At 42.8% G+C, this 27,686-nt stretch overlaps 2 protein-coding genes across 5 annotated transcripts in view; one reads left to right on the top strand and one right to left on the bottom strand.

Annotated features, from left to right (window-relative positions):
- The window catches only part of PRKCA (protein kinase C alpha), an 866,216-nt gene extending 845,845 nt beyond the window's left edge, over positions 1 to 20,371 (bottom strand). Inside the window, exon 1 of one of the 2 annotated variants that reach the window (XM_029599335.1) lies at positions 20,061 to 20,371. In XM_029599335.1, coding sequence (XP_029455195.1) covers positions 20,061 to 20,233 — 173 coding nt within the window. In that variant the 5' untranslated portion in view covers positions 20,234 to 20,371. The remainder of the gene's footprint in view (positions 1 to 20,060) is intronic. The other variant, XM_029599336.1, reaches the window with a different exon arrangement.
- LOC115090361 (t-SNARE domain-containing protein 1-like) lies at positions 19,612 to 26,262 on the top strand. Of its 3 annotated transcripts, none has more exons than XM_029599339.1 (4): positions 19,612 to 19,933; positions 21,675 to 21,772; positions 25,103 to 25,267; positions 25,745 to 26,262. In XM_029599339.1, exons 2-4 carry the CDS (start codon positions 21,689 to 21,691, stop codon positions 25,763 to 25,765), a joined length of 270 nt encoding a protein of 89 aa, XP_029455199.1. In that variant the 5' UTR covers positions 19,612 to 19,933; positions 21,675 to 21,688; the 3' UTR covers positions 25,766 to 26,262. The 3 variants fall into 3 exon arrangements, with proteins under 3 accessions (XP_029455199.1, XP_029455197.1, XP_029455198.1); XM_029599337.1 differs by having other exon boundaries at positions 25,103 to 25,651; XM_029599338.1 differs by lacking the exon at positions 19,612 to 19,933 and having other exon boundaries at positions 20,500 to 21,772; positions 25,103 to 25,651.
- Positions 26,263 to 27,686: the final 1,424 nt, after the last annotated feature.

Here is a 27,686-nt window from a genome sequence, read left to right as displayed (position 1 = left end):
TTGCTAGATCTCAAGGATGCATACTCCCATATCCCAATGCACCGCTCCTCCTGGTGCTACCTTTGTTTTCAAATCAACATGCGCCATTACCAGTACAAAGTTCTTCCCTCTGCACTATCATCCGCCCCAAGGGTTTTCACAAAGTGTTTAGGGGTGGCAGTGGCCCATCTCAGACAGAAAGGAATTCAACTATTCCTGTACAAATGGTTGATAATTGCGCCAAAACCATCCACTATTCGGAGGAGTGAGAGGGAAGGTCGGTGTGAGCTGGGAGGCACCCGTTCGAGCTGCCACGAGGCAGTAGAGAGACTGTAAGATCTGCTCCACGACGCGGTGAGACTGAGCCCGGACCGAGTGGGCGGACCCGACTGGTGACATCATCAAAGGGCGCCACCGGGAGACTATAATATCGAGGGCCCTGCGGCGCGCAGCCGCCGGTGCTCTGCCAAAGAGCGCGCGCCAAAGGGGCGCGCCCCTGGTAAAAAATGTTTTGTTATCATTATTTACTCGTTATAATGGGCAGGAAACGCAAATCTAAGAACTTTGCTTCCTCACCTATAACATCTGTGCCAAGAAAAACAGGACCCATGGACTCCCACATAGTACGTTTGGGTGAGTCCATTGGAGAGGACGTTTTAGAAGGAGACTCTCTTCTGGGAGTTTCCTTAAGTCCTAGGTCCTGTCAACCTCCCATACAGCCTAGTAGAAAAGTAGCACAGGGTAGCATTATAGGTATAGCACCACTGGGAGATGCAACCTCCATTAGAGTGGAGGAAACTGACCCAGAGGGTACTATACAATTTCCAAACCTTAATATGGTGGATCCAGGAGTAATTGTCAATACAGGTAATGAAGTATTAGACAATGAAGTTGAGCCAGAGAACGTTTCATTATTAGATATATGGAAGCTTACGAAGAAGATTGATAAAAAGTTGTCAAGTTCTATCACTAAGATACATACTTTCTCCGTGGAAACTAGGGGAAAGTGTGTGGAATTAGAAGATAGAACTAGTAAAATCGAAAAGGGACTGGGCAATCTGAATCCATTAGTTAATAATTTGCAAGCTATTAGTGCTTCATCTATAAAAGACAATCTTATACTGCATAATAAAATTGAATTGCTTGAAAATGATTTACGTTCAAACAATCTTAGATTGTTAAATTTTCCAGTGTCAAGATTAATTTCCGCTTTTGAATTATATAAAAAATATGCAGTAGAAATGTTGTCTTTTGATGAATTACAGATCCCCAAACTATCTAAGTTGTATTATATTCCAAGAGGGAAAACATTAAAGGTTCAAGAGGGTGGATTGGATACAATTGAAAGTCCAGGGATTTCCACTTTTCTTGAGGATTCCCTGGACAATATAAATTCTAGGGCAACTTTGTTGATATCTTTTTCCTTGAGACAAGAGTAAGATTTGTTCTTCTCAAAGTATTTTCAATTCAAAGATGTAAACTTCTGTGGTCAGAAGATACAAATCTTTCCTGACGTTTCGCGAGCCACACAGGCACGACGAAAACAGTTTTTGTCTCTTAAACAATCTGTTGTAGATATGGGGGCAAGTTTTTATTTAAAATTCCCCTGTAAGTGCCAAGTAATGTACCAGAATAACAAATTTATTTTTATTGATCCCATACACTTAGAGCGTTTTGTTAGGGATAAAGCTGCAACTAAATAAAGGGTTTATGGGGTAGGTTGTAAAATTAATTATTACCCAGCTCAGGTACCTGTCTCACACTTCTCCTAGATGTGGACTAGATAACCTAGAATATGTGTTTAAAAGTATATGGAAATATTGTATTTGATTTTTTTTTCCTTGGAATTCCTGACTATATCATTTGTTACAAATGTTATACTCAATAAAAAATAAATTACAAAGAAAAAAAAAAAAACCATCCACTATTCAGAGTGGCTTGGAAATGACAATATGTTGTTTGGAGGGTCTAGGTTTCATCATCAGCTACGAAGAATCCAGCCTCCAAACCACGCAAAATCTACAGTTTATTGGAGCCCGGAGAAGTACTGTGCTGGGAAGAGCATTCTTGCCGGCAGAAAGGGCCCACACACTTCGCACCCTGGCCTTCTAAATGAAAGATTGTGCATGCACCTCGGCCCACCGGATCCTGAGCCTGCTGGGCCACATGGCGGCTGCAATACATGTAGTGCCATGAACTCACTTACACATGTGCTGCCTGAAGTGGGGGCTGAAGGCTCAGTGGACTCAATTCTCCCAACCGCTTTCCAGAAGAATAAGTCTAACCCCAGCTATGCAACTGGATCTGGTGTGGTTGTTGCGCCCTGCAGTTCTTACAATCGGAGCACTATTCCGCCCCCCCAGCCCATCAAGTGGTTCTTACCACGGACGCCTAAACCAAAGGGTGGGTAGAGCACTTGGAGCAAGTGCAGATGCAAGGGCTCTGATCCGCATGGGAATGAAGGCAGCAGATAAACCTCTTAGAGCTCAGAGTGATAAAGAATGCCCTATGAACATTTGGGAATCTCCTGTGGGGGCAGAATGTCATGCTTCACACAGACAATCAGGCGGCCATGTTCTACATAAACAAAGAAGGAAGGTTCAGGTTCCTGGATATTATGCAGGGAAGTGGTCCACATCCTGGAGTGGGTGGAAGATCGCTCCATCTCTCTCCAGGCGACATATCTGCCGGGTGTAGCAAACACCATGGCCAACAAATTGAGCAGAATATTCCATCCACACGAATGGGAGCTTCACCAGGACATGGCGGACCGGCTATTTGGACCTCTTTGCTACAGAACGCAACAGGAAGGTGAAGTGCTTCTGCTCCGTCTACTTCAGCAGGCAGCGATTTGCACAGGATGCATTCCTCATATCATGGACGGAGAGACTTCTTTACGCTTACCCTCCGACCCACTAATCTCCAGGACAGTACAGAAATGTACTGTGGAAGTTGCAGACCTCATTCTAATCGCTCCAGCTTGGCTCAGACAACTATGGTACACCTATCTAGTTCAACTCTCCATCGCCCCACCAATTCCCCTCGGCAACAGCATGGATCTCCTAACTCAGGAGCAGGGCACCTTACTTCACCCCAAGTACTCCTCACTACATCTCACTGCTTGGAGGTTGAAAGGGCAGTATTAAGTCCCTTGCACTTGCCGATGGAGATCCAGGAGGTCTTAGTGTCATCCAGAAAGTGTTCTACCAGGAAAAATTATCAGGGCAAGTGGCACCAATTCTCGGCCTGGTGTGGAAGCGCAAGCAAACCTATCACGTATATAAATGTGTATCATATCTCCCCCTCCTTTAGAGTATACATACATTTAGATACCCAAGTATCACACCATAGGGCATGGCCCACAGAACTGAGTAATATTCCAGGTGAGGTCCCATCATCAAATGTACAAGAGTATAATCATTTCCACAATCATGGTTAAGTTTACATTCATCAAATCATTATTACTCTTTTATATTGGGTATACGAGATAAACATTTCCCTTAGGAAAAATGTTCATCTTTTCCTTCAGAAATATATTCTAATAGCTAGAAAATGCATATTGTGAAAACAGCTGGATGATACAGCACCTAATCCAATGTGGAGAACATAACTACATCAGAAGATCATAATGGACCATTTGTCTGGACAAGATGGCAAACCACAGAGTTGGGAGAAATTTCTGCAAATATAGCAATCCTATATTAATACTCTGCCAAATAAAACTCACAATATGATCTTTAATGCTTATCCAATGAAAAATAAAATTAGCATTTTTTTTTAATTTAATTATATTAATATATTTATATTAATATAAACTAAGAGTGTAATATGTTCTTATTTATGGTATAATATTTACATTAAGCATTGACAAAAATGGAAATTTGAGATATATGTTACCCTTTTATTTGTTTTTGGAGAATGATGGGTGGGGTATGGGAAGGGAAAGGAAGGAAAGGGAGCTTATTAGTTTTTATAGTTCTTATATTAATACTTACTTTTACTATTTTTTGAAATAGAACTTTAAAAAAAGGGAGGGAAGGAATAATATTATAGTTAGGATTAATTGTGTAACAAATCTTTTTCTAAAATTGTTAGTTTATTTATTTATAAACTTTTCTATAACGTTGTATGGAACAAGCCATCACAACAGTTTACAACCAAGAATGATAATGAAGAGAATAACAGTCTGTAAAATAATAAAATAAGACTAAAATTCAATAATTATTTAAACAGAAAAAATATAAAAATATAACATAGTAAAATTTAAAGACAACTATTAAATTAAAATATCTAAGTACCAGCCATAAAATTCCTAAAAGCACTATAAAATAACAATTAAGGTAAAATAACAAATGTAAATACTTATTAGCATTAATAAATAAATCAAAAAACTAATAGTTAATAAAAGTGGTCAAAATTAAACCCAATAATAACAATTAAAATAGTGCAGTGTAGGTGGAATAAATTGTGTTTAACCAATGCCGTCCTTGTAGGCTTGCTCGAAGAGCCATGTTTTGTTTTCTGAATAGTTTTAAATCGCTCTGTAACTTTATGTTCGTTGGAAGAGTGTTCCAGAAACTGGGTCCTGCTAACGAGATTGCCCTCTCTCTAACTGTAGTAAGACGAGCTGTCGCTAATGAGGGTATTGATAATAGCCCTTTATTGGAAGATCTAAGGCTGCGTTGTGGTATATGGAGATGGACCACAGCATTTAGCTTTATGAAGAATACAGAGAACCTTGTACTCAATGCATTTTTCAACTGGTAATCAGTGTAGTGCTTTTAGAATAGTAGTAATGTGGTCTGATTTTTTGCATCCAGTTAGAATTCTAGCGGCAGCGTTTTTAAGAATCTGTAACAGTCGGATTGTGGATTTAGGTAACCCTAACATAAGGGAGTGACAGTAGTCAATGCCAGTAAAAATTAGTGATTGTTAAATTGTTCTAAAATCATTGTAATGTAGAAGTAGTTTAAGGCGCTTTAGCATTAGAAGTTTACTGGAGAAAGTATTAGAGATAGTATTGATACTGTACGTTATATTTATTAGGGATGTGCACTGAAATTTTTTTTCATGTTTTCGTTTCGTGTTATCTGTTTGATTTTGTTTTTAAAATGATTCAGGGTATTTATTTCAGGTTTCCCTAATTTCGTAGTTAGTGTGCACTAACTGAAAATGTTACAAAGTTTAAAAGTGCCAATTAGGGAGCAATTCGTTAGCTAGAGGTATGGTTCTACATTCCTATTGGCTGTCTCTTTAGTTACTTGTTTGTGCTGCCAAGATTGCAAGGTGGTGTTTGTGGGGAGATGACCAGTGCCTGGTAACAAGTGTAAACAAACAAGTGATGTATTAAATAATAGCATCAAATTCTAGTAAGCAAAAGCATGCAATGGAAATGCATATTTTGAATTCGCCAATCCCTTTGTATTTTAGGAAAAGGGCCCTGGCATTTCAGGACATGCACACTTTAAACTCCCCTGGTGCCTGTCTGTGTGTTTGGGTGGAGTGGGGGTGACTGATGAGAGGGGAAGTGACAGGGGTGAATGTGTGGGGTGACAGGTGAGATACAGATTGAATGGTGTAGGACTTGTGAGAGAGAGGCAGCCTGGTGTGTGTGGCAGGTGACCTGTCACCCCATACAGTTTCCCCCACATATACCAGGCTGCCTCTCTTTCCCAAGTCACCCCACAGTCACCCCAGTTATTTCCCCTCTTACCAGTCAACCCCACACACACAAAATTAGCTTCCTCTCTCTCACCAGTCACCACCCTAAATAGTCTCTCTCCCATTTGTCAGCCCATAGTCATCCCAGTCACTCCCATACCCCAGGCTGCCTCTCTCTCACCAGTCATCACTTCAACCAGTCTCTCTCCCACCTGTCACCCCCTACCATTCACCCCAGTCACTTCCCCTCTTACCAGTTACCCCCTCCACCCAAACACACAGACACAAACCAGGGGAATTCAAAGTATGCAGCCAATAGGAATGCAGAATCATACCTCTAGCTAGCAAACTGCTCCCCCAATTGACACTGTTTAACTTATTGGTAATATTTTCAGTTAGTGCGTGATAACATCCACGTAGTATGCACCAAGACCTATTTGTGCACACCCACACGAAATACTAAATTTACAAAATTTCATCTTTTTCGTTTCGTGGCGCTCCCGAAACAAGACGAAATACATAATGGCAAGAAATTGCCTATTTCGTTTAAAACAAATGCACATCTCTAATAATTATCACCTGCTTATTGCAGTTTGTAAGAGTTGATTTTATATTTAAATACTAAAAAAAAAAAAAAGATTAAACAAAGATCTATGCATATGTATGGACCACAGACTCAGAGGCACACATCTTGGAAAGTATGTATGTTTAGTTCTAGGTGGAGCTGCTTCTTCTACTAGTTATGAATTGCCCTATGCACCCTAGTATCTCTCCTGCTCTGGTTACTGCCTTGTAGCATCAGATAAAATTTTGCCAAGATCTCTTTCTTGCTTTATGAACATCATGTATTGCTCCTTTGGATTTCTACACCCAAAAAGGCATAACTTCATTTTTTATTGAAACTGATCTGCCAAGAAGCCGATCACTCCTTGAGTTCTATTACATCTAGTCTCATACCATCTATTCTCTCACACATGCCCACACTAATTCAAATCTTAGAAGTCCTAAGAACATAAGAATATGCCATACTGGGTCAGACCAAGGGTCCATCAAGCCCAGCATCCTGTTTCCAACAGTGGCCCATCCAGGCCATAAGAACCTGGCAAGTACCCAAAAACTAAGTCTATTCCATGTTACCGTTGCTAATAGTAGCTGTGGTTGTTTTTTATAAGTCAACTTAATTAATAGCAGGTAATGGGCTTCTCGTCCAAGAACTTATCCAATCCTTTTTTAAACACAGCTATACTAACTGCACTAACCACATCTTCTGGCAACAAATTCCAGAGTTTAATTGTGCATTGAGTGAAAAAGAACTTTCTCCGATTAGTTTTAAATGTGCCACATGCTAACTTCATGGAGTGCCCCCTAGTCTTTCTATTATCTGAAAGAGTAAAAAACGATTCACATCTACCCGTTCTAGACCTCTCATGAATTTAAACACCATCCAAAAAAAAGAAAAAAAAATCTTTCCCTCCGAACCCTTTCACAATACCACTCACAAATATATTGAATAGAAAAGGGCCTAGGACTGAGCAATAAGGCACACCACTCAACACCTTTCTTTCTTCATAGTAAACTCCATTCAACCACCATGCTCTGCTATTTTTCAACCAGTTGTTAATCAGTCCATTGCCCTAGATCTCAACCTTATAATGCTCAGTTTATTCACAAACCTGCTATGTGGGCCAAAAATCAAAAGCTTTTCTGAAACCCAAAAGGACAAGATCCCGCACCCACCCGATCAAATTCTCGGCTCACCCAGTTGACGAAATTGATGGTAAAAGCCATGCTGCCATGGATTTCACAAGCCACCGGATTCAAGGTGCTGCATTATCCTTCATTAAATTTTCCCACTACCCAAGGCAGATTAATCAGCATGTAATTCAGGATTCAGGAATATGCTGTTTTCTCTTTCTGTATCCATGCATGTCTTCTACTACTCTCAAGGTGAAATTTAAGCATACCTTTAATTTCCTATCCTTGAGTCCTGCCAGATCAGTCCAGATGAGTGGGTTTCACTTCCTCACCAGCAGATGGAGGCAAAAAACACAAGCTTTCTCTGATATCATGCACCCTTATATAGCTTGGGATAGCAGTTGAGGCTGCCAGTAGTCTCTTGCCCAAGACCTTGGATTCACCTAAAAAGCCTACCTCCCCTCCCCCCTTTTGTTTCCAAATATGTAAAAAGGAGGAAAACAAAAAGAAGAAAGTAAAAAGGAAAGAATAAAAAAAAATGTTCTCTCACTCATCCAAGCACAAGTTCTCCTGTTCTTCCTTCTCTGGGATTTTCTTTCGTTCCCTTTATGCTGATACAAAGGGCATTCATTCAAACACAATTAAACTAAAGCTACCCGAAAGCAAAAAACTTTTATTTGCTTCTTCTTCTTGACCTCATTGTGGCCCTGGGTGTGTTCTGGACTAGTCTATCAGGACTCAAGGAAGGAAAAGAAAATTAACAAGTATGTTTAAATTCCACCTTCCTTATCTTTCCAGACCAGTCCAGATGAGTGGGATGTGCCAAAGCAATGCCTTCCCCAGGCAGGACAAGGCCACTGTAGGGTAAAAATCCAGTGACCTTGAACAAGGATGTGCTTAATTTAAGCAGAGTCTGCAGCCATGCACACAGACAAAGTGCAGGCCTAAGCAACACCCACATGGAGTGTTCAGCCACGAAATGATCTTAGCAACTTCATATGGGATTATGAATCACACAGAGGAGAAGAAACATAACATGATAAAATAATGACTAGTGCAATTTAAAGCAGAGGATATGGGAGCAACAAAATAACAAGGGGGAAGAGTGGGCAGTGAACACAGGAAAAGAACATAAGAAAATGCCATACTGGGTCAGACCAAGGGTCCATCAAGCCCAGCATCCTGTTTCCAACAGTGGCCAATCCAGGCCATAAAAACCTGGCAAGTACCCAAAAACTAAGTCTATTCATTGTTACCGTTGCTAGTAATAGCAGTGGCTATTCTCTAAGTGAACTTAATAGCAGGTAATGGACTTCTCCTCCAAGAACTTATCTAATCCTTTTTTAAACACAGCTATACTAACTGCACTAACCACATCCTCTGGCAACAAATTCCAGAGTTTAATTGTACGTTGAGTAAAAAAAGAACTTTCTCTGATTAGTTTTAAATGTGCCCCATGCTAACTTCATGGAGTGCTCCCTAGTCTTTCTATTATCCGAAGAGTAAATAATTCTTCCCTATCAGACATCTGTCTGTACCTCGCAATGTGCTAGAAAACCTTGGACATGAACTGTGAGAATGTCCTTGGTGGTAACTTTGTATTTAACCATGAAATAAGTTAGGAAGCGGTTATTGGTCAGTAAATATCCGCTGATAACCTCATTACCAGGAGCGAGAATATTCATATGCATCTGGATAGATGACATCTTCAGCATACCGCCAATCCTGTGTCTATAGATAAAAACTATATATAAAAACTTGGCTTTTCAAAAAAGCATTTCCAAGCCTTGAATAAAACCTCCTCTCACTAGCACTAACTCGTATGCAATAATGGAATGTAAACACGAATCAACCAACCTCAAACCCTCTCTCACTAATTCCTGCTGAATATTTATCATACTATTACCATTCACAACTGTCATATTTATTCATTTGATTACCTATGTACCGTTTCATAGTCTTATTTTTTCACTTGCTATTCTAATGTATCAATAGGCTGAAATGTAAATATTGTGCTGTTCAATTTCTCCCCTTCCATCCCAAGTTTATTTTCCTTGTTTTTTGTAACTTTCCCTCTCCCTTTTTCTGATTCACTGTATTTAAAGTTCAAGGTTCTTATTGAAAATATTGTTTTTTACGTTACGTTATGCTTTACACTCCTTGTTATTTGTAAACCGGGTTGATGTGATGCCTATCATGAAACTCGGTATAACAAAAACAATAAATAAATAAATATAGATGGTGGCGACATCCAATCAAGATCAATATAGGACGCTATGGAACTGAATATGCAATAAAGTTCCGAATAGAGAAAAAGACTCTGAACTATGTACATTGTGGATTTTCTCAGGGTCTTTCCCCAAGAGATTTTCTCTGGATTTGTCAGGAGATTTTCCTCCTCAGATCTTTGCTGTTGTAGTTCACTATACCTGTGAACTAGCAAGCCTAAAACAGAGTTCCTTGCTCAGCATAGTGTGCTCCATTAACCACTAGGGTAGTTGCCTTATCATAATTACCAATTTTATTCCCTGAAAGAACTTTGACAAGCCAAGTCTTTCTTTGCCTGGCATACCTTACAAGAGATGTCTGTGAGACCTCTAGGTTCTATTTTCCTGTCATTTGCCTGCCGGGAGCTGTTGGATCTTAGTGGATTTCTTCAGGAGTGTGTGATCTGTCAGCAGCTAAGGGTGAGACAAACTGGTTTAATCTTTCAGCTGGGTTAATTTGTCAAGTGCAAAGTTGACTTGGCGATAATGCACAAGTTTTTGCTTACTTTCATAACAGTGCTTTGCTCTGTAAAACCTAGAAACTTAAAAACAAAACTACAAATTAACATAAGAACATAAGAACATAAGAAAATGCCATACTGGGTCAGACCAAGGGTCCATCAAGCCCAGCATCCTGTTTCCAACAGTGGCCAATCCAGGCCATAAGAACCTGGCAAGTACCCAAAAACTAAGTCTATTCCATGTAACCATTGCTAATGGCAGTGGCTATTCTCTAAGTGAACTTAATAGCAGGTAATGGACTTCTCCTCCAAGAACTTATCCAATCCTTTTTTAAACACAGCTATACTAACTGCACGAACCACATTCTCTGGCAACAAATTCCAGAGTTTAATTGTGCGTTGAGTAAAAAAGAACTTTCTCCGATTATGCTGCTACAATAAAACTGATTACTTCATAAAAAAGTGTAAACTGCTCCCTTAAAAACTATTGAATTCGTATCATAAGGTTATCAGTTAAATATGCTCATCACCTGTAGCAATCTAAGTTACACCACTACTATTTCCAGGATTCTAGTACCAAACACCAATTGCTCCTTAACCTGGATGTCCAGCTTATAATACTTCACAAATGTAGTGACATCCATGTCGCTGCCCCAGAGGTACCACGTGGTGCAAGCAATCTGTATTCTGCTCAAGATGAGGTATGTTCTCTAGTGGAGTGCACTCTAAAACCCTTCGGCACTGGTCTGCCCTGACCAATGTATGTTGAGGCAATGACTTCCTTGATCCAACTAGCAATGGATGATTGTGAAGCAGATTCTGCCTTCCATTGCCCTCTGATCTCTGGAAGGCATTTGCAGCTTTCAGGTACTACAGCAGTACCCTTCTTACATCCAAGAAGTACATCGTCTTTCTTGACCCTGTGCACTCCTATCTCCTAAATGCCAGCAAGGAAATCACTTGGTTCAGATGAAACTCCAATGGACAGGCCTAATAGTGCCTCCCCTTCTTTGAAAACACCAAATAAGGATCCCTGTATGGAGCTCCAAAATTGTTCTGGCTGAACAGATGGCTACTAGAAACAGTGCCTTCAATATCAGGTCTCTAAGCGTCACCTTCTTCAGTAGCTCATAGGGAGTTGCTACCATGGATCTAAGGACCAGGTTTAGATCCCATGGCAGAAAAAAAAAAAAAAAACTGGTGAACCAGAAGCTGCATTTGTTTTAACCCTTGAAGAAGCAGGCTACATACAGGTATGATGCTAAAGCACCACTACCCCCACCAGTCTCTGGCAACATGACAGGGTGGCCACTTGTACCTTCAATTAATTTAGTGCTAACCCCTTTTCCAAGCCTTCTTATAGGAGGCTATCTGAGCTCAAAAAGGTGAGATTCCTTTGTCCATGCACCAAGCTCCAGGGACATGGAAATCTTCCTTGCCTTCAGCATCATTCCAGTTACTGCTTCTGAATACACATACTATCTCCACCTTTCTCCTCTTTTCATTAATATTTTATTGGATTTTAACAAAATACATTGATAGTATCCATAAAGCAAACATATTGGAATGTCAAACAATATTAACTCCTTATTCATATTTACCAATTATAGTATTCCAGTTGACTAGTCCCCAAATCTTTTGGGAAGCTTATCAAGCAAAACCTAAATGGTATCAAAAGGAAATCTGTAACAATTACAGTAATGAGAGAAAATTACCTAAATACCATATATACCTCATATAGCAGTCATATTAACACATCAAATCCCCTTATCTACAAGAAATGTCTCAAGATGGGAAAAATTGTGAAAATATAAACTTATTCTTCTGGTACGTAACCAGACATTTGCAGGGGAATTTTAGGAAAAATACTGTCCCCATGGATAAAATTCTTGGTTTTAATAACAGGAATTGTTTCCTCCTCAACTAAGTACTTGTTGCAACATCAGGAAATATTTGAATTTTTTGACCACAAAAAAAGAACATCTTTATTTTTTAAATATTTCTGAAGCACCAAGTTTTTATCTTGTTTATTACAAAATGATACCAAGAGCGTAGCCCGGGTGGGTATTTCATCAATGGAAGTCTCCAAAAAGGTCAAATTAGGACTATCCCCTTGCAAAATGTCCAACTCCTCTTCCTGTCCTTCCAACTTAGTCCTAAACAGAGGAATATAATACATTTTTTAAAAAGTCATTTCTTTTACTGAAGAAATAGATAATACTTCTCCAATATATTTTTTAGACAATTCAGTAGCTGACAGCAACCTTGAGATAGGAACATTTAGAAAACAAAGATTCCTTACACGTATCTGATTTTCCAAATTTTCAAATTGTTTTTGTAGCATTAAACCATCCTTTATAACGGAAGTATTAGATAACTGTAAAGACGCAATTTAAGATGTTATAGACATTGAAGTAGCTTCTAAATTAGTTAAACATGTTCCATGATCTTCAATAACATTCTTATTTTTGACTGAAAATTTACCAAACTTGGATATAGAATAAGATAATGACTTCTTCATATTTATGAGTACCCTCCACACATCGGCTAGAGTCACATTCTGGGGGTCAAGAAGCTCGGAGAAAAAAAAAACCTTTCAATCTGAAATGTCACCACTGACGAGGAAGTTCGAGAATCCACTTGAGACCCCTGTTGCAAAATTGCTTCCGCCATGCTAGATTGCAGAGTATTAATCAGAATTTTTAGATAAAGTCTGAGAATTAAATACAGAAAAACCTGGGACAATGTGGGGTAGCGGGTGTCGGCTAGGATTCTAAGGACCCTGATGAAAAAGAAATATCAGAAGTAGAATTTCTCATGGATTGACACACCCTTCAAGCACGTGTCCATGGGGCCTCTCACGATTGACAAACCCGGAACTGTTGTCAGGATTTTTGTCTTCCTCTTCCTGCCCATGTATCTTCCAAGGAAGAGCTGAAAACACAACAAGGGGCGTGCCGGCAGCTGAGTACCGCAGCCTCACAGATTTTATCGGCTCCTCAGGTCCCCGTTGACGACATCATCGGGGTCGAGAAAGGCTCCAATATGCAGCAGGGCTCAGGAGGAACAGGTTCTTTGATTGAAGTCCTCCAGCCAGGCTCCCGTAACAGAAGGGAGATCTCTCCAAAATTGCCTCCCCACTTTTCTCCTTTCAATAGTCAGGCCATAAGATAGTAAGGGAAGGCCCACTTCTACCAGCTGCTTTCTCAGGAGACTTCTGCCTATACTGAAAGCAAGAGGTTCCGCCCTTTTTAGACTGACCAGATCTGCATACCAGGGGCGTCTGGCCAAGTCTGGCACTACCAGAATGATCCACTTAGGTGGAACACAATCCTCTGGATTGTGTCCCTTTCCTGGGAACCGGTGGAAATACATAGAGTAATTTGTTTGGTGGCCAAGGCTGGACTAGAGCATCGATGCCTCTCAAACCTACCTCTTTCAGCTGAATACATTTTTGGTCTTGGCATTTCTGTGGGTTGTCATTAGGTCCCACCATGGAGAATCCCATCTGGCCACAATTCATGTGAAGGCTGGATCCACCAACTTACATTCCCCTGGATCTAAAAGATGTGCCTGCTCAGGAAGTCCACCCCTGCTATATGTATCACCAAGAGACCCACTAGGCATACTTTTGCCCATCACCTAAGACAGCTCATCTCCCCTGCCAGTTGGGGGCTCCTGGTGCCTCCCTGCCTGTTCATGTAGGCAGGGAGGCACCAGGACGAAGACGGGCGTACCAGCAACACCTTGATGCTATGCGCTGACAGTGCTAAGGTGCACCCTGACAGAATCAGTCCGGAGTCCAGACTTGGACAGATGCCATAGGTAGTCCAGCAGCTCGGAGAGGGGGCATGAGAAAAACGGATCAAGGCAAGCCTGATTGCTAATCTATTTATAGTTCATGATGCTTCCACAGGGGACCAGTGACCCTGTTCTATCTGTTCTCCAAAATGGATCCCCAGCCTTCCAGGTAGGCATCTGTCCCTAATTTGACCCTAACCTGGTGGTTCCAGGTTGACTATTTATGAGATTGGCTTCCATTAGCCACCATCTTAGACAAACTTAGGTCTCCCCTGGCACTCGAGAAAATCTCCTCATGGCCCTGTGCCTGGGGAGACCACTGGGACAGCAGAGCCCTCTCTGTAAGGGGCACATATAGACCCCTACAAGGTCTATGGCAACTCCCATTGACCCTAGCACCCGAAGGTACAATCTTACTCTGGGAGATCTGGCTGCCAGCAGCTTTCTTATCTGTATTTGAAGTTTGGTGACTGGCATCATAAGCACTTTTCTTCTTTCAGTGTTGAATCTGGTTCCCAGATACACAGGAGACTGAAAGGATTGTAGATGATTCTTCTCAGTTACAACCCAACCTAATGATTCCAAGAGCAGCTGGACTATAAGCATAGAACACTTTCTTGCACGGACTTGGCTCTGATTAGCCAACTGTCCAAATATGAGTGGACCAATATTGTCTCATTGCACAGTAAGGCTGCAACCACTACCATCACTTCTGAAAGTGTTTTCCCAAAATTGTGAATCTTGGAATCTCTGGTGTACTTCTCCAATTGGAATAGGCAGGTACACCTCTTATAGATCAAGTGAGGTCATCTTCAATTTAACAGTGGCCACAAGGACATCCACTTTCAGAATATGAAACAGACAGTCTAATTTTGCTTGCTGAATCAGAAAGAGCAGGGCATAGACTCTTTTCTTTAGGGAGGAATGAGGAGTATCCCATTCTGTCCCAATCATATCCTGTATAGCTGGGTGAAGGGTAAAAACCTTAGAGGAATTCATAATCCCCGATAGGATGAGATCCACCAAGGGGCTGCCTCCATCTCCTGCTTCACTGATCATCTCAAAGAGTACATTAAAAATGTGGGCCCAACTCTTCCTAAACAACCTCAAGGCCATTTTGTCTCCCCTCTCTGATGCTACTTCCGCATCATTCACATCTTCCACCAACTCCTGGGACTCTTCATCTCCTAAGTGGCCATTCTGTATGCTCAGGGAAGAACTTATGTGGACTAGGAAGAGGCTTGCATCTCCCCTGGGGCTCTAGGATACAGGATCCCCCACCAAGGACCAGCTTCTCCCCCACTTCATTTCATAATACACTTTGTGTTCTCCCTTCCCACTCTATACTGTTTCCAGCGGGGCCAGGTTCTCAGTCATACTTGTCGACAGCCCGAACAAGCCTATGGCAGACTCTCCACCGGCACAGTTTCCCAAAGCCAAAGATGCCTCCTCCAAATGAGGCTTCTGCCACCCCAGTAGCTCCTCATCCCCGACACTGCAGGCAGGAGTCCTTACCTCAGCTGTCTCTCGTGGCAATAGTTCCACTGTGTGCTACAGGCCATTGCAGTTCCAACAGAAGGAACCTACAATGGAACTCTGCTGCCAGCTCCCACATGACATGCAATTCCTTCTCTTGTTTACCATCTGTCTGCTCAGGGAAAGGCCTTCAAGAAGCAAGCCTTCCTCGCGGTGCAGTAGCCCTACGGATGTTCACAGCTGGGAACAATGCCCTGCTTTTTGTTTCCTTTTTTTTTTTAAGCTTTATGCGCCTGTTGGGACCAACACCAGCAACCAGGGACAAATGGGAACTGCATTTTTTTTTTTTTGTAAAGGAAGAACTGTCACTGCTGACCATCGTCTTATGGTTCCGCTAATTTTTTTTGGCTCAGTTCTGACAGGCCTCGGAAGATCAACCCTCACAGGCTATCGTCCTAGGGCGCCTCTTCCTCCTGCTATCCCAGTCCACCTTCACCATCTGCTGGAGACAGAACTACTGGCAGCCTCTCCTGCTATCTCAAGATATATAGGGATGCAGGACATCAGAAAAAGCTCATCCTCTCTACCTTCATCTGCTGGTGAGGAAGTGAAATCCACTCATCTGAACTGGTATGGCAGGACAAAAAGGATTCCACAGACAAAAAGGAATGCCTAATTGCCTAACAAGAGAGGATAATTACATTTCCAGGTAAAAAAAATACAGCTTTGACATGAGAAAAATACTAAATCAGGGATGGCAACTCTGCTCCTCAAGAACTGCAAACTGGTATGATTTTCAGGTTGTCTACAGGCTGAGTGCGTGCAAATCTGATCTGTTTGTGGCTCTTGAGGACCTGAGATGGCTGCCCCTGAACTAAATCATAATTAAGAAAAAGGTTATTTTATAATATTTATATGATTTGGGCCTTGCCTTACTTGTATGGTACATAAAATTAGGTCAAGGAACAAGTTACACATAGAATCAATAGCACAAAATCAGTGGATCCGCCAAGTCTTCATGTGATCACACGTTCCCATATCATATGAACTCTTCAGTGCTCCTCTTAGACAGGTATTGTATGTACTAATCTCACATGTGATTCAAGGGGAAGAAGCAAAGAACAAAATTAAAAGCGTTTGTCCTTTATTTTGTCTGCTTCAGGCTCCAAGTTTCTGCCTGCAACAAATATTGGACGATCCTGAACCACAGATGTACGGTAGATGGAAGACAAACTGTCTATGTGAAGAGATGCAGTCAGTGCGCCACACTGCAAACTCCTACTCCAAAACATGCATATCATGGAGGGACTGAAGCAATACACTTAGATGACCTGGATGACATTAACTGGCTATCGAACCTCAGACAACTGTAATGAATCTGTATCTATGCAGCTGATGCTTGCCCTAGCCATACAAAAGAAAACACATGCAAATACCTGTATTTCACATGTCTGAAAGCACTATAAATATAAGACCCAATGCACTGACTGCTTCTTCCAAGCTTTGACTAGTCATTGCGACTGTTTGATACCTGAGTCACAATGCACCCAAGGCAAGTTGAAATGACTCAGCAAAGTACTTTCTGTGATTGTTAATACTACTGTATACTGTAATCCATGTATCTCCAGGGGAAAGAAGGCAAACCTTAGAAAAGGGATGTTAGCCATGATTTGTCAATCACGCACACAACTTTGCATCCCTGAAGTACAGCCTATCATGACTTTAAAGTATTAAGACTTCTGTCCTGTCAGAGAGGTAGAGGTAGCTGGCCAAATCACACTCAGTTTTGCAATTTATGAGGGCAACAGAAAACAGATTTTATTGGGGGAGAGGAATTTAGTTGTTGCCTTTATGTTTACAGTTCCATTGTATGACCTTAATTATATATATAAAAAAACATTCCTGCTACATATATTTGTACATATCCTTGGACTACTGCATATTGGATTATTTAGTATATAAGCATATTAGACTATGTCACATAGTAGGATACAGTTATGCAGCTGAATAATCAAATACCTTTCCACTGGACAAACAAATATGGACTAAATTAAATGTTTGTACCATACCTCTAATGGGCTCTCATGATTTACAGTTTTATTACACTTTAAATCATGAACTTCAGGATCTGGGTCTGGTTGTTACTCATACAATGAACCATCATGTCAGCTGCCATCAGTTTTGCTCCACGCCAAAACACTGCTCCCCCAAAGGTTAGTAAAATCATCACAGTATGTTCAATGGGGGCAAAACACTGGACGCACTAGCTGCAACGCTTCTATAAATGCCCCCTTGAATGTGATTTTTATGCAAATATGTAATTTTTTAGCTACAAGAAAAATGCAGTTTATCACACCTCAAACAGTCTCTAAGTTTTAAAAAAAAAATGTATTAAATTTGGCCCCTTACCACCTAAGACACACACAAAGGCAGAGAGGTGAACAGTTCATTAACAGAAAAGGGAACCTTTTCTCTGAACTAACGTTACAAAACCAGGTCCAGATTTAAGCATAGGCAACATAGGCAATTGCCTAGGGTACTAAATTTTAAAGGCGTAAAAACACCCAGGCCAAAGAGGAGTGCAACGGCACCAAGGAGGAGCCTGCTCTAGCGATTCATTTCAAAGGGGCACCGCTATGGCACTTGGACTCTGGAGGGGAGTGGAAGAAGGACTTCACCTATTAAATGATCTCCAGGGTCTCCCCCACCCCCCTTGCCCATAGGTGCCTAAATCCTTCTCTGTACAAAACTGAAACAATCAAAGCTTCCTCACGCCCTAAAAATCTGTGGAATCCAAAGGATTTAATTTCTGCTGCTCTCTATTGTGGTTTTATCAGACAGGAATACAGTACATGAACAAAACTGATAGATCTCGTTGTGATGGTTACTTGAGAGAGGACTAATTGCCCTTTCATAATCTTATGAATATGAAAAACTGCTTTGCCAAGTCCCTGGAGCATTATAATGCAGTAAAAAAAAAAATTTAAAAAAAAACTTGCTAATTCAATTCAACGATCTTATGAATTAAATTCATAAGATCGTTGAATTTCAACATTTACCAATGCTTTTCCAAGGCCACTTCCCCTTCCCCTATTCTTTAGATCAGTAGTGCTGAAACTAATACTGGATATCTGATTTTTAGCTAAGCTGCTTAAATCATACACAGCCTCTTGCACTCTCAGCTTAATAAAAAGTATCATATTAGGAGCACAATGTACTAAGTATTCCCCACCCCCCACTCATACACAAACTGGGAAAACCCGTTTGTACATTCTGTCCTAAATTAATTCCTGTAAACCCTACAAATATTTATTTACCCACAAGTGTGCACAGATGCTAGTGCCTCATGACAATTTTGCTTTTGATGTATTGTTTTCAACAAGTGCTTATGTTTAAAGAAGTAAAAAAAAAAACCTACCAAAATTAGTTTCAATAGTCAAATAAGGTGAGAGAAAAAATGTGCATCAATAAAGGGAGCTTTCAGACCTAAAAACTGCTGTATTTGACACTTCTCGGGCAGATTCAGTAAGCTTTTCTTCCCCCTATAGACACAGAATAATAATCAGTCCCCAAAGCATTTTGTATATACCCTGGGAGAAGGGAGCAGGAGGTTCTGCACAATGTTACTGCTGGGTTCTTTAACCCAAAATCACTGCTCTATGTATCACTACTATAGTGATATTAATGTCCACAAAAAAAAAAAATGGTAACACAAACTTTTGAAGAACCTACAGAGGTGGCACCTTAAAAAGGAGTGAACCGACTCGCTTGAAACTGTGGTCGGTGGGCCCTGAACGTGAACGCACAATCCTGTGCACAAGAGAGCTCCTATCTCACCACGAGCCGCGGGAAATCTCCAGTTCGGAAGAGTGCGCTGCAAATCATCACAAGGCACTAGGCTAAGTGGGCTTGTCGCTCCTAAAAAGAAACAAACACCCAAGGAAAGCGTGGGAAGGGACTGGGAGGGCGATCTGCATGGGAAACGTTATTCAGTAGGCAAATGGGTTATTTCCTGGGAATTCGCTAGTGAATCAGCAACACAGAATATCCCAGACTTTAATCGGCAGATTAATCGCAGTCCCACTCAGATGAATACATTATTTAACATTCAACTGTGCTTCTGTCTGAACAGATTCCTCTGAAAACAATACACACCCATTATCTGGAAAGATGAAGTAACCTGCCGCCGTTGCCATTACAAGGGCATGTCTATTCCATTTTGATCTATAAAACGTTCCGGAAATACCGCCAAATTACCACCTGCTCTCTCCCTCTCTGAAGAATGTTTTCCTGCGCTTCCCCTCGCCTTTTGCCAAGCAACGAGAGAAATCGGAGCAGCTCAGTTACCGTTCCCACCTATCAAGGAACGGGAAATCCCTGCGATTTCATTTTCGCCTGCTGAAATCGGCAGCATCCTCCCAATCTTGAGATGATTATAATACAAAAGCAGATCACACGCGTGGCGCTCGGCTCGCCCTGGCAGGGGCCGGCAGCGCTACACGTCTCCAGCCAGCAACAGTTGGTTCCCATGTTCCGTAGGCTGAGGAGCCTTCCACGGCTGGACACAGAGGGAGCGAGGGCTAGGAAAGAGAGGTGATGGGATAGCCAGGAAAGGGGCCCTGCGCGGCTGAGATTGAGTGCTCACGCGGCGGGTTTGGCGGCTGCTGTTGCTGCTAAGTTGCTCTTTGGCTTTGCTCGGGCCCCCCTTCCCTTCCCTTACCAGATGAAGTCGGTGCAGTGGCTGCAGAAGGTGGGCTGCTTGAAGAAGCGCGCGATGAATTTGTGGTTCTTCACTTCGTGCACGTTCTTCTGCCTCAGAGCCCCTTTGCGAGCGAAGCGTTTGGCGACGTCGTCGGTCGAGCTGGAGTCGTTGGAGTGGAAGACGTCGGCCATGTGGGCCCCTCGGTGCAGGCGCGGGACAGGGACTGGGACTGGGGGGGTTATTTCGTGCTCCCGCCGCTGGCACCGCCACACTCCGCACCCCACCACCGCCACCACGGGCGCACTGACAGCTCGAGCCCGGGCTTAGGCGCTTCCTCCTCCTCCTCCTCCTGCGGGCTTGGTGCTGACGTCAGCGCGGCCCGAGCCAGGAGGGGGCGGGGGTTCTGGAAGCCCTGGGAGCGGGCTGACTGAGCCCCCTGCTGGGAGAAGGCCGGACCAGCAGTTACCTTTCACCCTGCTCTTGCTTCCTGCAAACCTCTACCTCTTCTTTCGCCCGTTTCTTGTTATTATTTCGCCCTATTTATGATTTCCTATTCATTCTCTCACACTTTCCTGGAATAAAACTTGTTCCGGCCGTTCCCTGTGTTTAAAACTCCTTTCCCCCTTGAGCCCAGGCATCAATTATTGAGGCCACATTCAGGCTTTCCAATGAGCTGTGTGGTGGTCAGGAGCGGGAGAATCAGATGAGCCGCTGCTCAGATTGTTCATGATAGGAAGAGTCTAAGCAGGAACAACTTTTCATACACTTGAAACGCTAAATCGCCTGTGGAATGACACATGAAGCCCAGCAAATAAAAAGGCAGCCTAGTGTGCTTATTTATTTACCACCTTTCCGCGCTTCAAAGTTGATTACATTCTAATAGCTTAGGTATTTCTCTGTCCTCAGAGGTTTAACAATCCAGTCGTTAAGAAACTGCCCTGGATTTCAGCACACACTTTTAACGCCCAGATTACATTTTTGTTTAACTCGGGATGCAGTAAACTAATGTTATGCAAATTGATGAGGAGTTTAAAAAAAACGGTTTGAGTGCACATTTTAACTCAAGGGGTGGGAGGGCAGCGTCCCTGACGGGCAGTTGTAGGACATCCCTGACAGTCCCCTTAGCCACCAGTAGTCAGATAAATCCATAGTTATCCAGTTTCATTGCAGTAGTAAACCCAATAAGTCCAGACTTCTTTTTTTTTTTTTTTTTTACTTTTGGGGGCCTATGCAATATCGTGCATGAAAAAACATTCATCCAAAATGGGCATCCTTTTTTCCAACACGCTTACAACCACCTCTCCTGGACGCCGGATGCAGTATTCAGATGAAACCTGAATGAAAAGGGCATCAAAAAACCGCGTGGCGTTCAAAAAAGAGCATCTGTAACACTACCCATTTTATTGCATCGGACATCCACACTGCATCTTGCGTATGCCATGTGGATGAGCGTATATTCTGCCAAAAAGGCATGCATTCTATCAAATGGAATATGAGGAATGTTTATTAGAAAAATTATATTTTGAAATTAAATTGTGCACCCCCAACAAGATGTCATGATGTGAGGTCATAATCCTGGCCAGCAGGGTATATAAATTGCTGCTTTGAGACTAACTGTCTTTTTATGCTCAGTTCAAATTGGATCTATGCTCTACAGACGTGTGGACTGGTGCCTGGCATTCAGATTATTCAGCATTGCAAGAAGATCGACATTGTTTCATTTTCAACAGGTAAGACGTATTAGCTTTGCCCTTGTTTGTTTTTCCTAACTGCACAACTTGTTCATTGTGTTTATTGTATATTACCTATGTTTCTTGCATTTATAAATTGTTCACATTCCACTGTTTTCGATTGCCTTTTCTTCCGCAATATGGACTGATGGCTGTGGGTGAACGGATGCCAAGCCCTGGATGCCGACAAAGGGATCCAAACTTGGATATGAGTTCTGGGCCCGTTCCCGGACACCCAAGCCCTGGACGCCACCGAAAGGAGCCAAACTTGGGCATCCGCTATGGGCATCTCCAGGGGCCTGTTTATAGAAGCACAAACTATGGATGTCCTTCCATAAAATATTGGTGTCCCCCAACTGTTCATGCTATGCATGTGGCCTGTTCCTTTGTACTTCCATTAACTGCATCTTATCCTATGGGTTTATTATTTCCATGCGGCCTGTGGCTTTGGCCTTCCATTAACTAATTTTGCCCTGTCTATCCAAACTATCCATGCGGCCTTTTCCTTTGGCCTTCCATTAACTGCATGTTTTGCCATCTGTTCATGCTATCCATGTGGTCTGTTTCTCTGTCCTTCTATTAACTCCTCCTTTTCCAATCTGTTCATGCTATCCATCGATAGCATTGTACTTCAATTAACTGCATCTTATCCTATGGGTTCATTATATCTATGCAGCCTTTGCCTTTGGCCTTACAGTAACTAATTTTTGCCTGTCTATCCGAACTATCCATGCGGCCTTTTCCTTTGTTCTTCCATTAACTGCATGTTTTCCTATCTGTATATATCAGTGCTTCTCAACCGGTATGTCGCCAAGCACCGGCAGGTGTGTCGTGTGCTCCCGGTCTCTCCCGCTGCTCTTTCTTCCCTGCTGCCATTGCCGCCAGGCTATCAGCATGTTCAAGCCCAGTGGGAACAGCAGCGGTGCTAGAAGAAGCTATGGCACCTGCAGCTGGCCTTTTCTTCTTCTTGCGCCTGCCCCCCCCCCCGTGACCCAGAACAGGAAGTGATACACAGTGCGGTGCGCGGGAAGGAGAAAGAGCCGTGCCGCGTTGAAAAGTAGCAGCAGCGGCAGCAACAGCGGCCCCCAAGCAATCGAAGCAGCCGGTAATCGGGAAAGGAGACAGCAGCATGAGCCTCCCGCGGCCGATGGGATTCTTCTTTCTTGGCCTGCGGGGGCTGGAGGAGGAGGCTGCTGCAGATACCATTTGTGCTCCGGGGGGGGGGGGGGGGGGGGGGGGGGGGGGAGAGGAAGTGAGTGAGAGAAAGAAAGAGAAGCAGCCAGCCAGCCTGTGTGTAAGTGAGAGAATGTATTTGATTGAGAGCATGTGTGTGATTGAGAGAAACTGGTCAGAGAGCTGATGTGTGTGTATATGTGAGAGACAATGAAAGTGACTGCTCAGGGAGATGATTAATGTGTATGTGAGAGTGTGAGACATTAGTCAGGGAAGTGACTGATGTGTGTGTGTGTGTGTGTGAGAGAGAGAGAGAGAGAAAAAGCATGGAAGTGAGAAATCTGGGTATGTGAGAAAACATGGGAGTAAGAAGCCTGGTGTTGTGGGGGTGTGTGTGAAAGAAAGCATGGGAGTGAGAAGCCTAATTATGTGAGAGAGAGCATGGGAGTGGGAAGCCTGTGTGTGTATGCATGCATGAGAGAGATACTGGTTGGTAGGGATGTGAATCGTTTTTTGATGATTTAAAATATCGTCCGATATATTTTAAATCGTCAAAAATCGTTAGAGGCGATATTTAATAGGAATTCCCCCGATTTATCGTCAAAAATCGTAAATCGGGGGAAGGGGGAGGGCGGGAAAACCGGCACACTAAAACATCCCTAAAACCCATCCCGACCCTTTAAAATAAATCCCCCACCCCCCCCCCGAACCCCCCCAAAATGTCTTAAATTACCTGGGGTCCAGTGGGGGGGGTCCCGTTGTGATCTTCCACTCTCGGGCGTCGGGCGCGTTGATAGAAAATGGCGCCGGCGCTACCTTTGCCCTGTCATATGACAGGGCAAAGGTAGCGCCGGCGCCATTTTGGTTCCTGTTCCCCGACGTCACGAGCGTAGGAGATCGCTCCCGGACCCCCGCTGGACCCCCAGGGACTTTTGGCCAGCTTGGGGGGGGCCTCCTGACCCCCACAAGACTTGCCAAAAGTCCAGCGGGGGTCCGGGAACAATCTCCTGCACTCGAATCGTGTTGCCGTACGGCCGGCGCCATTTTGCTGTACGGCAATATGACCATATGGCCGGCGCCATTTTGCTTTGCTTAAGGAAGAGGACCATGAGTATAGAGCTTAGCCACTACTGCTGCTTCTGGTATGTGCTACAGCCTGCATGGAAGAAGACAGGAGTAGGAGAGCTGCTGGAGGTATAAGTTAAGGTGGCTTTTTAAGTTTATTTTTCTTGATTGACTGCCATTTTAATTATTTAATATCATGTGATGTGTCTGCTTTTTAAAAATATTTTATTGGTGTTTGCAGAATTTTTAATAATTTTTATGAGGTTTTTAATGGTTGGATGTTATTCTGTTCATAGCTGTTTTGAAACATTTATTCTGCTTATTAGTATATTTTTACAATTATTTCTGTGTGGGGATCTATAGCTGCTTGCTAGTTCTGTTTTCCTAATAAGAGGTGTATTGGTTTTTAGGGCCTGATTTAATATTTGTAGTGTTGCCTTTTCATAGATAGGGTTGCTCCTGTTTGAGTGTATTTCATAATACAGGTGTAACTGTGTGTGGATTAGTTTATGTGCATTACTACAGATCCTGGGAGTATGTGGGGTCTGTTCTGTGTCTGTTACCGAGATGAGATATTTTACTAGCATGTAAGCGTTTGTATCAGTCTTATTTGTTGTGTTTTCTCAAGAGGACATGCATTGGTGGTAAACTGCTGTCTTTTCATAAGTAGGGCTATTGAGCCTGGAAGTAGAAGGAGTTTGAGTTGCTGTTACTGAGATGACACCAGAACCAGAATATCTTTTTTGTAGGGTGAGTTGTATGGGGAATGTCATAATTCTACTTTACATCCATTACTGGGGTCAGGGGGGTTCCCGTGGATGCAAACTGTACTTTTACATCTAGCCCTGTGACAATCATGGGTCAGTATGTCAAGCATGTGAGAACCATCTGTCAGGTGTGTCCCAACAGAAAAAAGGTTGAGAACCACTGGTGTATACCATACCTGTGTCAAATTATTCTGAATTGTTAGTTGGAAGTAATATTAACATCTATTAGTGGATAGTAAGTATTCCTACATGTTATCTTGAATCGCAAATTGGTTTTGCAAACACCTTTCTTATAGGTATACTATGTTTTTATTTGCATTCACAGTTCCAACGAGCAAAAAATGCCATTGTCATGGGCAATGTTGGAGACGCTGGGAAGGAACTGCAGAAAAGAACAGCAGAAAAGCAAAAGTTGCCTCAGGTGGAGAGGGAGGCTGGAGGGCAGAAAAAGCAGACAGGCCCCAGCAGTAGCCAAGCACCACCAAAGCGAGTACGTGATGTTCGGTTCTCAGATACGGAGAAGGAACTCTTGTGCCTGCGCATCTGTGAGAGCTACGAAGTGCTCTTCAGATCGAAGGCTTCCTCAGCCACAAAGAACAGAATTTGGGAAAGGATCCCACTTGGTGTCAGCTCACTGGTGGTCAAGACAAGAGATGTTAATCAAATCCAGCACTACTGGCATGACACATGCAGGGAGGTTAAAGAGAAGACTGCCAAAATCGAGGCGTCATGCCGCCGAACTGGGGGAAGTCTAGCCTGCACTCTTGTTTTGACCCCCACTCTGCGCCCTGAAGTAGTGGTTGGGGTATATACACCATGTGGGTGCAACACAGGCTAGAGAGAAGGTCTGGTTTTTGAAAAGGCTACCATGTTTGTATGTGATGTTTCTCTTTTGGGGGCTTGGATGGTTAACAATTGAAAACTAAATAATGACCTGCAACTTGTGTTTCTCTATTCTGTTCCGCAGATCAAGTGGTCAACAACATAGACTCACAAGTGGAAGCTGACGTGGAAGGAGAGACACAGTCTCCCCCCACCCCAGAATCACTTTTCCGATTCCAACATAAGAGTCCCCCCTGCCTTCAAAGCTTGCTTGTGGAGGAAAGACAGACAGAATACCCTTAATGTTGACATTGGAGGAGGTAGTACCAGAAACTCAGGTATTGGAGACAAGAACGGCCCCAGAGGAAATGAAAGAGGAGGTGGATGGCATGCAGCCCATCATTAGTCTTGATGAGCTGGGCACAGACCTGGTGGTCGACCTGCTATCACGTCAGGGGCAATACAACGATTCTGTTGCTCAGGGTTGGAGTTCAGTACACTCAGTATTACTAGAAATGCATCGAGAGAACACAGAGGCATTGTCTACTATGGCCGGCACTGATAAGTTTGATGGGCAAACTTATCAGTGCCATCCGGGATGAAGCCAGTGTCATGAAGTTGGGGGAACCATGCAAGAGTTTCATCAGTTTGCCTATTAAAATTTTTTTGCTGTGTGTAAGCAATGATTTTACATCTCTTATTTATGGGCTGAATCTTGCACAGACTCAGGGCAAGGTCATGGCGACGTACCACGTCCTACCCTGGGCCTCTGCAAGGTCAAGTATTTGGCTGGATCTAGGCCTTGCCAGTGGATACCCACTGGACTAAGTAAGGGGGACCGGGGGGAACCATGTCGCCGGCATGTTTTAGGGTGGGAAAGATGGGTGGTGGATGAGAGAGTCATTCTAAGGGTCCAGTTGATGTTTTTTGCTCCTTTTTGGTGTTTATTTTTTAGTTATTTGCCTTTTCTCAATATTGAAAATGAGTAAAACATTCCACAAACCAACATTCCTGGGAAACAAACACTGCAGAAAATGAATCAAAAAAAGAAAAAGACCTTTTTAAGCCCTGATTACATAACACATATCTCTATCAGTAGGCTATCTTATAAAGCTGACCTTTACCTCTTTTAGTTTGCTTTCTTGCTGGTGCAATTTTTTTTATATCAAGTAATGTTTTTATATTTGTCGGTTTGATCCTTGTTATAAAATGATTGTAAGTCACCTCTAGACTCCCAGGACTGTGATGCACTGGTTTGCCCCTGGAGCCACTTCGTTGTTGCAGACACCCCACTTCACCATCATTTTCTCCTCCCTTTTTTTTTTCATCTCCATCCACCCCTTGGCATCATTAACTTTTCCCTTCCCTCTTCACCCGGCATCATAATCTGGCTTCTCCCCTATTATCATAATTTTCTGCCCTTCCCTATCCTCACCTGCCCTGGCATCATCTCCTTCTCTCCCCTCGTATTATTGCCCTGCACATAGAAGTACCTCGAGCGATGGGATGGCATAGAAGGGCAGCAGTGTCCATCAGAGTCCAGGATTCAATACAACAAACCCCAGCTAATTAATCAAAAATAATATTTATTGCAAAACAATACGATTTTTTGGGTGATAAATTAAAAAAATAAAATTAAACTCTGCTTTCTATTAACAGAAAAAAATTGGAAATTGAGATAAAAAATATTTAAATGAAAGGAGGGGGTTGGGATGGAAGGCAGGAGGGGGGTTGTGTCCCTTGTGGATGAGGAGGAGCATCACCGCCAGGGGAATGGTGGACGGCTTGGTTGTTGCTGGCCATGGCCACAAGCGATTGAGCTCCAGACATAGCTGAAAGCAGCTCAGTCATCTGCCCCTGGCCATGCACCAGCTCCACCAAGTTAGCCGCCATATGCCCCCAGTAGCCCTTCCACTGAGTCCATAGTGCAGGTTCCAACGCACCAGCAGAGCAAGTGCAGCATCCAAGTGCACCCCGATGGAAGCAGACATTCCTTCCTCCCAGGGTCCTTCCTCAGATGCTGCAGCTTGTTCCCATAAAAGGTGAGCTGCTGATGGAGCGTCATCAATGAGGACAACTTCCTTGGC

Source organism: Rhinatrema bivittatum, chromosome 4 (assembly GCF_901001135.1).
Source record: "Rhinatrema bivittatum chromosome 4, aRhiBiv1.1, whole genome shotgun sequence".
NCBI lineage: Eukaryota > Metazoa > Chordata > Amphibia > Gymnophiona > Rhinatrematidae > Rhinatrema > Rhinatrema bivittatum.
Note: the sequence above shows the minus strand (reverse complement) of the source record. Positions and strands in the feature narration are given on the sequence as shown.

What these genes read in the sequence shown, in the direction of transcription:
- LOC115090361 (XM_029599337.1), top strand. Translation starts at nt 21,689, where the DNA reads ATGCTCTACAGACGTGTGGACTGGTGCCTGGCATTCAGATTATTCAGC. An exon ending in CATTGTTTCATTTTCAACAG is followed by an intron (nt 21,773 to 25,102) that starts GTAAGACGTATT and finishes TTGCATTCACAG; the next exon opens with TTCCAACGAGCAAAAAATGC.